The sequence below is a fragment of the Phocoena phocoena genome, chromosome 11, assembly GCF_963924675.1.
Source record: "Phocoena phocoena chromosome 11, mPhoPho1.1, whole genome shotgun sequence".
NCBI lineage: Eukaryota > Metazoa > Chordata > Mammalia > Artiodactyla > Phocoenidae > Phocoena > Phocoena phocoena.
Window position 1 is genome coordinate 62,416,437 of NC_089229.1, and position 14,032 is coordinate 62,430,468.

The 14,032-nt window shown below is 40.9% G+C and overlaps 1 protein-coding gene across 1 annotated transcript in view; it reads right to left on the reverse strand.

Annotated features, from left to right (window-relative positions):
- The window catches only part of DIP2B (disco interacting protein 2 homolog B), a 239,676-nt gene that overhangs the window by 18,488 nt on the left and 207,156 nt on the right, over positions 1 to 14,032 (reverse strand). The window contains exons 24-28 of the mRNA XM_065887981.1: positions 7,929 to 8,038; positions 7,711 to 7,791; positions 3,894 to 4,017; positions 2,202 to 2,323; positions 886 to 997 (exon numbers count right to left, since the gene is read on the reverse strand). Coding sequence (XP_065744053.1) covers positions 886 to 997; positions 2,202 to 2,323; positions 3,894 to 4,017; positions 7,711 to 7,791; positions 7,929 to 8,038 — 549 coding nt within the window. The remainder of the gene's footprint in view (positions 1 to 885; positions 998 to 2,201; positions 2,324 to 3,893; positions 4,018 to 7,710; positions 7,792 to 7,928; positions 8,039 to 14,032) is intronic.

Below are 14,032 nucleotides of genomic sequence, written 5' to 3' on the forward strand. Positions count from 1 at the left end.
CCTGTGCCTCAGTCTTCTTATCTGTAAAATGAGGCTAAAACTGGCACCTATCTAATAGGGTTGGTAGAAGGAGGAAATTAGGTAATACATGTTAGATGACTGCCACATGGTAAGGGCTCAATAAAAAGTTAGATGTTGTTATTACTATGATTGTATGCTGGTGCTTTACATTATGTCATTTAATCTTCATGACCCCTTGAAGTAGTTACGCGTAACAGAGGATGAGGATTTACACCTGTCTGCCCAACTCCAAAACCCACACTCTCCCCTCCACCACCATCTCCAGCTATCCCAATGTCTTACCCCTTCGTTAGTATGAACACCATCTAAAATTCATACACTTTATGGTTTTCAAAGTATTTTCATATTATGTTGCATTTGGCATTCTCAATAAATATGTGAGTCGGGCCAGGGTAGGTAGTGTTTTAGGAAAGGGTCATCTCAGACAAGGTTATACAGAAAATAAGGACTGAAGCTTGAACCAGAACCAGGTCTTCTGAATCCTAGTGCAATGCTGTTCCAACTCTATCACATCTGGCAGTCAAGGGTCAGATCCTCCCCATACTTTATGTAGCCCAACATGTCTATGGTCACATCTGGCATCAACACCTAACCAACGTTTGACGATGCCAAGAGTAACTGCAAGTCACGTTTTGTCGCCCGGGTTCTGGCACACTGTGATCTGCTTCTCTGGATCTGGATGTTGCAGTATCCAGTCACTTGGTAACTCAAGCTGAGTGGATATTAAGTTTTGCCTCTGTCTTAACAGGTGGAATGGGCTGCAACAGAAGAGCTGTGTAAACACCTTTGGTATGAGAACCTAGGAAATCTCGGGGAGTGAATGTTCTTGCCCCCTCAATGCCTCTGGAGAAATCTCCCTTTCACCTGTGTCAATGATCGTTGGCCACGTTTTCACATCCACAGCTGCTGCTGCCTCTCGGGACCTCAGTAACCTCATTAGGGTCTGTGTGGTGAGGATGCAGGCTGCTTTGCTGACCTAGAAACAAATGGACAAAAATAAGCACCACAAGGCTTAGCCCCATGTAGCACCATAGGCTCTGGCTGCTGCTAAAAGCAACTCGCACATCATACTGGGACGGGGCAGTACCAGCTTTTCAAAGAATACACACAGGACAGTGGAGGTCAGTGTTCCCCTTACGTTTGTCCTGAAAAATGCGTAGCACTGAATTAGAATGATGGACTTGTTCATAACACAAGTTACTGTTTACAACAGTGATTCTCAAATATTCCATGGTTATAACCTCAGTATGGATCCCCAGATCTCTTGATTTCATGAAGACCATAATAAAATAAAAACATGGACTTCGTAGTACTCAGGGAATGAGAGGTGTTGGAGGATCATCTCTGAAGGAGGTAGTGTTTGCAACAGTCCAGGGAATATGGTGAAACACACCGGACCCAGAACATACCCTGGACTTGAGGGACTCTGTGCACTCAGAGGAACGAGCTCTCCCACACACCCGCACATGGAAACTCATGGGGACCAACTTCCCTCACCCCACAAACTGTGTCAGTGGAAGGAAACTCCCCTCCCTGCTGCTCCGGCCTACTTTGCAGAATATAACCAGGGCATTTTGCCAAACTGAACTTTGTAGTAAAATCATCTCTGGCGAATGCACCTTTTATACTGCAGGCTCCAGTTGGGGATGGAGCAGCAGTTCTTAGAGAAACAAATGTTACATAAATTGGAACTTTGTAACTCTTTGCTTTAAAGTACATTAGGATATGATTAGAATAAGATTTATCTTACTTTCCTACTATAGTATACTTTAATACTATACCAAGCGAATTTATAAGACTAACCCCTGCAAAAGTGACCTGGCATGGGGAGAATTCAGTTTGGCATTTAAAATTACCTTGGTTACTGTGCAGAAAAAATATTAGGACTTTTCTAAGAAGAGGGAAAAAAATAAGTTTCATGGAGAAATACTAATGACAGCTTCACTTCCTTAATGTTCATGATAAAAACACAATCCTGTATCTCACCAAAAACTGCTTTCCCCACATTCCTTCACTGGAAAATGCTGGTCACTTTGATCAGATAAAGGAAAAGGAGGTAGTTTGCAGGAGACAGATTTGACTTCCTGACTCAATTAGACTGGAAAATGAGTAAGGATGCTTAGCTGTCTGACTCTGGGTTTTATGAGATGAGGACAAGGCAAGTTATGCCCGGCACTTACATCAACAATCATGCGGACGGTGGGCAATGTGGCTGTGAGGTTCTGAGCATGAGGAGGTCGGACGGTCACAGGTATGCACCCGGCATACAGGGAGCCGTAGAACGCAGCGATTAACTCGATGCCTGCAAGACAGAGCCACTTAGCTGCCTGGTTTGTCACCGAGAAAGCAAAAGCCAGAGCTTGCAAAACCAATTTATTTATTTATTCCAAAACCAGTTTATCAAATCATGTGCCAGATGGGTTCATTAGACCGTAATTTAACAGAGACATTATCGGAAGAAATTTTTTAAATTTAGAAGAAACTGAAGGTAAAGAAGGATGCATATAAAACAACTTAAAAAAAAAATATAGAGAAGCCAAGAATAAATAACGAGAAAGGAGCTCAGAAGTAAGCTCTTGAAAGATACCTGACGAAGGTATTTTGACATCATTACTTGATATTACCTAGGAGAAATAACTGCAAAAATTAGGGCTGCTCCACTTGGAAGATAAAAGAATGGGAAAAGGAGAGATGAGGAACACCTGAGCTTTCTTTCACTCTTTAGAAGGCTGCTATGTGAACAGCAATTGGACCCCCGAGATGTCACTCCCTCAGTGGGTGCAGGTTTTAGGGAGGCAAGGCATCACTTGATACGAAGCCTCTGCAATATCAGGACTCGAAGGGTGGCCTCCTTGGGAAGTGCTGTGGTCCATCACCATGATTAATTGGTAGATGGAAGACAATCTCCCAGGAACAAGGAGGAATTCCTTTACCAGATGACCTTCTAAGAAATCTTAGTATCAATGTAAATAAAAAAGCAAAGTGAGAATCACAGTAAAATGAGGTAAAAGGGATAAAAGACCACAGAAGGCTGGATTTATGAGTTAGATGGCCGAAGACTAAAGAAAGGGACAACTGAAATATTTCACCTAAAATTTTTAATATTTACACCAAACTCATCAAGTAATTCTGAGTCCCTCTTTTCTTTAATTTTATTTTTGGCTGCACTGGGTCTTCGTTGCTGCGCGTGGGCTTCCTCTAGTTGTGGCAAGTGGGGGCTACTCTTTGTAGCGGTGAACGGGTTCTAGGCATGCGGGTTTCAGTAGTTGTGGCACTAGGGCTCAGGAGCTGTGGTGCATGGGCTTAGTTGCTCCACGGCATGTGGGATCTTCCCGGACCAGGGATTGAACCCATGTCCCTTGCACTGGCAGGCGGATTCCCATCCACTGCACCACGAGGGAAGTCCCTGAGTCCCTCTTGATGTAAAGAGGTTGCTGAATTAGAGCGTGGAAGATGAATGCAGTAATAATCGAGGGACAGTAAGCACGAATTACGATGTGGAGAATGTGAAGTCAGAGTTCACACACAACATGCTTCTGAAAACTGGGTGAAAGAGTCCTGTTCCTGAGCACTCCTAGAAATAAGGGTCTCTTTTGAGTGTTTCCAAAAGTCAAGAAGTTGTCATTCACTCATTCAATATTTACCATAGTGCCAGGCACTGAGCTAGACAGTGGAAATACAAGAGTAAATACAACAGACTCGGTCCTGGCAGAGCCCTCACATTGCACAACTCTGAGAGGAGAGGCCTGTTCCCGTGGCATGAGCCTGTGCGCACAGCCCACGTGGTCATGTATAGCAGCCCTGAGCTCCTGTCCTCTTAGAGTCTGTAGTCTAGCAATGGAGCTTGTCTAGTCTACCAATCCAGCACTTACCAGGTGGATAGAGTAATACAACGTTGTCTCCTGCATTTAGATGTCCCTTGTCACCAAGAACTGCTGCAATCCTCTCTGCTCGCTTATGAAGCTGAAGGCAGCTGGCTGTGCACACCGTAGTTCCCTGTTAATAGAAGAAAGTATAAGCAGGTTGACACTCAGTAAGGAAAACAGTAACAAACAGAGCCAATTTGACATTATATGGAAGGCTTGTGCCTTGCTAGATTATCTGTAGCAAGTTATCAAGTTCAGTGAAAATTCCCCAAGCACCAAAAGACGTGTGTGGTATTCCTTTTCTTTCTCAATGTTTGAAGGTACTTAGGGACTAACAACATTAACTTAAATCAAACGTATGTATTTACAGTCTCTCTTATTTAAGGTAGCTTTAAAAATACATAGAAATTCTGTATTTACATGAAGAAATAAGAGAAGAGGGGAAAATAAAAGAAATGAAAGCAGGACGAGGGCATGAGTGAGGTCAGGGCGCTGGCTATGTGGTCAAGTACACTTGTGTAAAACACGAGTTTGGCTCTGAGTATTCTAACAGCAGAGATGTAAACAAAAACACGAACAGTGAATTAACAAAGGCTAGCAGATTAGAAGATGGCCAATTATTCCTGGTCCTGAGAATAATTTCTCCTGCGGGTCTTCATAAATATCCTTATTGTCCAATTCAAGTTTCACCAAGCTGGGCTTTTTGAACCCCTGTGCCTTTGTAAAATATAACACACGAGTGTGAAAGTGCATAAGATATGAACGTGTAGCTTAATAAAAAATTATAGGGCTTCCCTGGTGGCACAGTGGTTGGGAGTCCACCTGCCGATGCAGGGCACGCAGGTTCGTGCCCCGGTTCGGGAGGATCCCACGTGCCGTGGAGCGGCTGGGCCCGTGAGCCATGGCCGCTGAGCCTGCGTGTCCGGAGCCCGTGCTCCACAACGGGAGAGGCCACAGCAGTGAGAGGCCCGCGTACCGGTTAAAAAAAAAAAAAAGAAAAAAGAAAAAAGATATATATATAAAACAAGCATCTGTGTAAGAACCAGCCTGATGTGAAAAAGACCACTGCTTAAAAGCACGCCCACGGGTGCCTTCTCCTTCCCTCCATAGGGGACCACTATCGTGACTTTTTAATGTTAGTGGCTAATTTCTTTTTCTTTATATTTTTACCACCTATGAAATATTTGATTTTCATAGAGTTGTGCTGTACATATATATTTTTGTGATTTGCTTCTTTCTCTCAACATTCTATGAAGCGTCATCTAACCTCTCACGTTCATTTGCTTTTGTTGCTGCACAGTATTTAACTGCATGAACATACCACAATTTATTCATCCATTCTACTGCTGATGGACAATTCATTCTAATACATATATCCTGGTGCATAAATATATGAGTTTTGGTCAGGTATAGCCCTAGAAATGGAATTGCTGGGTCAATGGGTATGCCCACCTTCAACTTTACCAGATAAAACCAAACTGTTATTTGTCTATATCGTGCCAATACCACACTGTTTTAATTATTGTAACTTAACTTTAAAAAACTCATGATAAAAACAAGTTTACTGAGCTGTTTCTTTTAAAAATAACTTTTAAATTTCATTAATATAAAGTAGTACAAGTTCAATATAGAAAATTTGGAAACTATAGATTAGTAAATATGAGATGTAACCACTATTAACTTTTGCTGTATATTTTCCTGGTTTTTAACAAATGAGTATGTATTATATATAAATTCACATGCAACATTAAAAAAAAAAAAGATATACTATCTTATGCCAGAGGCTGTACAGTGCATTGGCTAAGAATGTGGGCTCTGAAGCTAGTTTGGGTTCAAATGAAGGCGCTAATTTCCTAGTCCTACCACTTAGGGCCCTGCGACCTTGGGCAAGTGATTTTATGTCTCTATGCCTCCGTTCCCCTAACCTTAAAATGAACTATGAAATGGAAAGCACCCAGGACAGGGTCTTCAGTAAGTACTCAATTATTATTAAAGTTTTATATCCTACTTTTCCTACTTCCACATTATGACTATTTTCTGGGTCATCAACTATTCTATAACATTATTTTCAATGACTGCATAGTATTTCATGTCTATATGCCATAATTTATTTAGTCAATTGTCTATTGTTGGACATTAAGGTTATAACATTAAAATGAATATTCCTTTGGCTAAAATCAGGGTTAAATTCATAAGGCCATTTCTTACAATAGCTCTCTTTTTGGTCCTTGGTACGGCAGTAAACTAAACTTCAGTAAGAAGCATTTTCTGGGCATAAGGGAACAATGTTATATGGTTCCTAAGCTTTCTGGTGGCCTGGGCTAATCCAAGGTAAAATGTTAAGAATATGCAGAAGAATAGATGGACTACATGTCCTTTAGTCATCCATATATATTACTTCTCTACCCAAGAAGCAAATTTCAACTTACGTTCACTAACAAATAGATGTGAAGTATGATTTGACAGGGCCATAAGTTTAACTGTAGCCAAGCTTGGGAGTGGAGTGGGGAACAAGCTGGATTGACATCTTCTTACTGAAATGGAAGGACCCTAATCAATCCATGGGCTTGAAGAGAAGCCCACTTCATGCAGAGGTGGAGCAAGAAAGTCCCAAAGTTTTCTACCACGGAGTAATGGTTCTTAAGATTTTTATTTATTTATTTTTAAAATTAAAAAAAAATTAAAAAAAAAAAATTTTTTTTGCAGTATGCGGGCCTCTCCCATTGCGGAGCACAGGCTCCGGACGCGCAGGCTCAGCGGCCATGACTCACGGGCCCAGCCGCTCCGCGGCATGTGGGATCTTCCCGAACCGAGGCACAAACCCGTGTCCCCTGCATCGGCAGGCAGACTCTCAACCACTGCGCCACCAGGGAAGCCCGGTTCTTAAGATTTTAACTGACTTTTCACTAAGATGCACAACATATTCCTCTCAGGTTCTATCACTGCATAAATTCTCAAAGCTGTGTATGTGTGTGTGGGGTGTGTGTGTGTGTGTGTGTGTGTGTGTGTGTGTGTGTGAGAGAGAGAGAGAGAGAGAGAGAACGCGAGCGAGAGAGGGAGGGAGGGGAGGGGAGGGGAGGGGAGGGGAGGGGAGGGGAGGGGGGGAGGGAGGGAGAGACTATCAGAATCCAGGACCTGGGGCAGAAGGGGGCCATCTGGGTAAGTCCCCTAAGGGACTCCAATAGGCCCTCCAGTCTTCCCCCTGCTGGTGACAAATACTGTTCTATGCTGTGGTCACAGTACTTTCAGCTTCAGACTCAACCATTAAAACAAATAAATCTCAACAGACTCCCATGGAATGCATAACTTAAAAAATACAATATTCTGGCGAACCATCCATTAGAAAGCAATAGTTAAACATACTCTTGAATAATTTTCAATTTGCTTTTTATGTTAGCAATAAATAATTTAAGTATGTACTAGAAACAACTGGTTTTTAAAATGTTGATCTAAAGTCATTTTATTTCTGGTGGAAATCAAAGAATTAAAAGTCAAACTGGGTTAAAAATTACATTGACACAATGCATTCTGTCTATCTGTAGATTATGTAATTACATGGTTGTCCTATGGTTCCTATCAGAACTGAATAAAGACAACTTGATTGTGACAAAAAAGAGACAGTATTGAATAACACTCCAGGAGGTCTCATTTCAACCTTGAAATAACGGCACAATTTATCCTCATATATCAAAACGAGGAGAAAGCAACAACCCCTTCCTCTGAGTTGGCAATAGAACTTTTCTGATGAAAGAAAGAGATCAAGTGTGCCTAAGATACTCTCACAATAGCCAGCTGATTAGACATACAATTGCATTCTTAATACCTTGGCATTTAACAGCATGAAGAGTACGTGGTCAGGAGTTGCCTGGGCTCGCCACTGTAAGATCTCCGCCAGAAATTGGTGCTGAAGTCATAAAGCAGAAAAAAGAATCATGGTCAGCAACTTTTAAAAAGCTGGACAATGCATCTGCCATCTGTTACCTGAAGCGTAGGTTCTGTCCTTGACTTGTTTGTAAAAATCAACACTTCTGGAACACTTACCTTCTTCACTAAATCATTCTCTTCAATTTGCCCAAGATCCCTTCCTGCAGCTTGTGCTATGCGTTTTCCTGCAACCAGATTCCCAACCATCACAGAAGCAGGGCCTACGCCTGTAAGTAAAAGCAAAAATCAGCTCTCTGGAGATGGCGATTCAAGCTACATACCACCCCCACGCCAGCCCCAAGCATTTCCAGACTGACCAAAGCTGGTTCAAACGTTCATTCAACCAATACCGACTGAGCACCCTTCTAGGCACTGGGACAAAGTAGCAAACAAGACATACAGCTTGTATTCTAGCGGGGAAAGGCAACCAATAAACACATACACAAATAATGTCAGGTAGCAGGAAGTGCTGGAAAAAAAGAAAATAGGACCACAGGAGAGACATGGATTGGGGGGTGGAGGGACTGTGTAGAGAGGGAAGTTTTCACTCCGAGGAGGTGACAGTTGGTTGCACTGGTTCCTACTGATACATTTCATCTGTTCCAATCATGGATAAAACCCTAACGGGGGCTTAACAGTAATAAATATCTGGTCTGAAAAGAAATCTGCCATCTATGAGGACTGAGGGTGAGTTCATCAGGAAAATCAGAAGGGCTTTATTTTAAGTGAGCAATGAAATCCAGATTGCAGGACATTCTACAAGACAACTGGCCTGGATTCTTCAAAAAGGTCCATGTCTTGAAGACACAACAGATTTGGGAGCTTTCAAGTTAAAGGACATGACAGCCAAAAGCAATGTGTGACTTTAGATACTGGATTAAAAAAAAAATCAGCTACTATAATAAACAGGTGGAGAAATATGAACATAGATTGTGTATTATTAAATGATAGGATTATATTAATGCTAACTTTCTTTTTTCTTTTTGAGGTACGCAGGCCTCTCACTGTTGAGGCCTCTCACTGTTGTGGCCTCTCCCGTTGTGGAGCACAGGCTCCGGACGCACAGGCTCAGCGGCCATGGCTCACGGGCCCAGCCGCTCCACGGCATGTGGGACCTTCCCTGACCGGGGCACGAACCCGTGTCCCCTGCATCGGCAGGCGGACTCTCAACCACTGCGCCACCAGGGAAGCTCAATGCTAACTTTCTTAATAGGATAATGGCATTGTGGCTGATTAGGAAAATTTTAGGAGAATGGTTTTGTTCTCTAGAGATACACTGCTGAAATATTTGGGGGTGAACTGTCATGATGTCTGCAATTTCCTTTCAAAGAATTCAGTTAAAAAAAAAGTTAACAGTTGCTAAATCTAGGGGAAGGTATATGGGTGTTCATTACAGTATTTTCAACTGTTCCAGAGGCTTGCCACTTGGGGAAAAAAAAGTGAAAACTCTCCCTTTCTCAAGATAAAAAAGGAAAACTCTCCCTTTCTCAATAATGCTAGGGCTTTGTACGCCTTTCCTGATGGTCACTTAAAGATTAGACTCCAACGTATGAAACTAAGAAGATGGCTAAAACATAACAAAATTTATTGCCAGCTGAGTTTTGAATAATGCTGATGCTATGCTTTGATTAATATTAAATAACGTTTATTGCCAAAATCTGTTGATTATGAATGTACTGAAATAGCTGGAACAAAATCACTTAAATCATGGAATCACTTTTAAATATGTGGGGAAGCTGGGTAAAGAGTATAAGGCAATTCTTTTACTATTTGGCAACTTTTTTTGTAAGTGAAATTACTTACAAAATGAAAAGTTAAAGAAAAATTTTAAACTAAAAAAAAAAACACACCCTAAGGGTAAAGAACTCCAATACTCTGCTAAACAGTTTTCATCTACAAAGTGTATGTCCACTGAAATTTTAAGTACTGGGTGGCCAAAAGGTTCGTTTGGTTTTTTCCGTAAGATGGCTCTCTAGTAGTGCTTAGCTGTCTTTAAGTTCATTCCAAACAATTTTGTTAGACTGTATTATGACAGCTGTCATATCAGTGTGCATTTAAAAAAAAACATCAAAATTGGTGAATTTTTGTGTAGCCATTTTAATATTGAAGATAGAAGGAAAAACAACATTTTTGGCGTATAATGCTTTATTATTTCAAAAAAGGTAAAAACGCAACTGAAATGCATAGAAAGATTTATGCAGTGTGTGAAGAAGGTGCTCTGACTGACCGAATATGTCAAAAGTGGTTTGCAAAATTTAGTGCTGGAGATTTCTCACTGGATGATGCTCCATGGTTGAGTAAACCAGGTGAAGTTGATAGCGATCAAATCGCATCACTGAGAACAATCAACATTACACCACGCGGGAGATAGCTGACATACTCAAAATACCCAAATCAAGCGCTGAAAACCGTTCGCACCAGCTTGGTTACGTTAATTGCTTTGATGTTTGTGTTCCACATAAGTTAAGCAAAAAAAACCTTCTTGACTGTATTTCTGCTCACGATTCTCTACTGAAATGTCATGAAAACGTTCCGTTTTTAAAACAAATCGTGATAGGAGATGAAAAGTGGATACTGTACAATAATGTGGAACAGAAGAGATTGTGGAGCAAGCGAAATGAACCACCACCAACCACACTACAGGCTAGTCTTCATCCAAAGGTGATGTTGTGTATATGGTGGGATTGGAAGGGAGTCCTCTATTATGAGCTCCTTCTGGAAAATCAAATGACTAATTCCAACAAGCACTGTTTCCAATTCGACCAGTTGAAAGCAGCACTCGACGAAAAGAGGAATTAGTCAGAAAACGCATCATCTTCCATCAGGATAACGCAAGAACACATGTTTCTTTGATGACCAGGCAAAAACTGTTACAGCTTGGCTGGGAAGTTCTGATTCACCCGCCGTATTCACCAGACATTGCACCTTCAGATTTCCATTTATTTCGGTCTTAACAAAATTCTCTTAATGGAAAAAGTTTCAATTCCTTGGAAGACTGTAAAAGGCACCTGGAACTGCTCTTTGCTCAAAAAGAAAAAGGTTTGGGAAGATGGAATTATGAAGTTGCCTGAAAAATGGCAGGAGGTAGTGGAACAAAATGGTGAATATGCTGTTCAATAAAGTTCTTGGTGAAAATGAAAAATGTCTTTTATTTTTACTTAAAAACTGAAGGAACTTTCTGGCCAATCCAATACAATATGCAAAATTATTTCCCAAGAGACTGCATAATATGTTAACAGATATATTATGTTGGAGACAGCCTTTTTTATATAGGCAGGACTCAGACTATATATGACTGTGTAAGTTGCCCATTCCTGGACTCACAATGTAAAGTTAATAAAGGTGTGACGTTTTAAAAAGTGAAATTTTCAGAGTAATTTAAAATGACAAAAATAATTCAGCAGTAATTTCTTGAGGTCCTTCTGTGTGTATTTCTTGAGACTATGAGTCAAAGAGTGAAAAATTACTGAAAGCAATAACATCTACGAGGCTAATTGCTGATACTTTGCTGTACCTGTAATATGTCTTATTTTCTCCACAAAATTCTGTAAATTTACACTGGCAAAGACTACTAGTCGTCAAGCCCTATTCTCCTCTTTTTCCTTAAAAACACAACCCCCAGTTTTTAGCTGGGCAAATGCCTGGAATAAAGACTATATTCTTTAGCGTGGGAGAATAATAGGTAAGAGTAAGTAATATGTGCGATTTCTAGAAGATATGTTTAAAGGGGAAGGGTATTCCCTTCTTTGTCTTTTTCTCTCACCTGCTAGCTGGAATGTAGAACTGATGGCTGGAGGTCAGGAGCTTAAATGAACCCTGAGGCAGTAAGCTAAGGCTGGCTGTGGCAGATTGTTTGATTTTCTTATAAGTCTTCCTTCCTGTGATTACATGAGAGGAGTATATACCTCTCTGCTCCACTGACTTTGGGCATGGTCTGACTTGTTCTGGACAATAAAATGTTAGGAAATATGAAGCAAACAGAAGCTTTAAGTATGCTTGTATGGTTTGGCTTGCTTCTTGCTTTTGCCATCTGCCTTGAGGAAAATATGGCACAGGTAGCTGCTGGTCCCATGATGAGGACACACATGGAACAGGTCTGAACCCAACCTACAGCCTGGAGCCAAGCCAAGGCCAGAGGATCCCAGCCAGGTTCAGCAGATCCACATTCCATGAGTGAAAAATAAATGCTTCTTACTTTAAACCACTGAGTTTTAGGGTTATTTGTTATGCAGCACATCTATAGCAATAGTTAACTGATAACAATGCCAACGCAATAAGATGGGAAGCTGGACCAACAGTGACTGAGGGTTCCTAGCCAGTTCCATCCTAGCCTTGGACTGCCTAGCTCTGGATTTCTTTCACTTGAGAAAGAAAAAACTTGCGTCTTGTTTAAGCAGCCGGTATGTTCTTCTGAAACGTGCAGGCGAAACCAGTCCTAACACATTCCCATTCTTTACACGATAGCTTAACAGACATCTCAATGAGATTTTTGTCACTGGGCTACCTTAACACCGTTTCTATCTTCCTTTTCCTCTCCTTTCCTTTTTTACCTCACTCCCAACCATCTCCATGCTCCTGTATTCTTCTTAAACCCCATCCTCTCATGCTATCCCCACATCATGTCTGTTCCACCTATGCTACATTTTCAAGCTGCTTTGGTCTGACCCATACACATTCCACTAAGATCTTAGCAGACCATCACAACAGACAGCAAAAACACAGAATCCAAACCTAATGCTTTCATCAGACAGGTGGATGCTATGCCTATGAGGGCTTAGGAATAAACCTTTTATACAGGTTTTATCATTTAGTAAAACTGGGTGAAATCTGGCTAGCAAAAGCAATGTTTTAAGCAACTACTATGTCTCTGAGTTGCATCCTTTAAGCATCTACTGAAATGAAAGCTTTGTTAAAGGAATTCTAGATTAAATACTATTTAAAATAGGATTTTACTCATATGACAAATGTAGGACTTCAGTATAACAGAATACAAGATGGAGAAGGATTTGTATGTTTTACATATCCATCAGATACGTAGGCAGGAAATATGAAGATACTTCTTTTTATATATTTCTTGATTAGTACAGACTTGATTCTAACTGCCCCTTTAGAATATTAGCCTCCATAAACTGTCATTTCCACTAGCAGAAACTGATAAATATCATATATACTTTAGCTCTATATACACTGTTACTAAGATAAGGTTACTTGGCGAGTTGACAATAACGTCTATATAACCCAATGTGATATGATCTTCAGCCACCAGACCACTGAAGTAATAACTACTGCAAAGCAGAGCAGATTAACATTGTAATATCCTAATAAAAATATCCTAGAGAGTCAGAGGCTTACCTTTTATTTTATTATTGTACATCATATTTACCTTTCAGCAAAAGCGGTCTTAATGGAAATATAATTAAATGCCATACTTCCCTTTGACTTCCTAATCTTCCCACTATGTATATGTGTGTGTGAGTGTATGTGGTAGCACTGGGAACTGTAAAGGCCAGATTTTGGCTCTCATGTGTTTCCAGGAATATAAGAAACTGGGAGGCTCTCATTAACTTCTCAATTAAAATGAAAAAGCATCAATAAAACTTAATGACTTCATGTTGGATTGAATAGATTTTTTTTTTTTGCGGTACACGGGCCTCTCACTGTTGTGGCACAACAGTGAGAGCACAGGCTCTGGAGCACAGGATCCGGACGCGCAGGCTCAGCAGCCATGGCTCACGGGCCTAGCTGCTCCGCGGCATGTGGGATCTTCCCGGACTGGGGCACGAACCCGTGTCCCCTGCATCGGCAGGCGGACTCTCAACCACTGCGCCACCAGAGAAGCCCTAAATAGATATTTTAACATGACTGACCATCAATCACTTACTCCTGCCTTTAGTCTCCTACTCATTAGTCCTACAACCCAGGTTTGTTCAGAAATTAGGCAAAATGGTGAAATTGACTATTTGGTTTTTTCTTTGTTTCATATGGCAATTCACATACTTCTATTTGCATCTTGAATTCATAGGAATATGGCAAATGCAAAACATGCTATTTATCTCACCCCTGTCACTAACCAGCTATATGACTTTGGGCATAATTCTTAACTTTTCTGAACTTTACTTTCCACAGCTGAGGGCAAAGCTCTAGGATCGTATTTGTAAAATGTATAGCTAATATTTGGCTTTTAGTAAGCCTCAATAAATACTAGCTATTCTTATTATCAG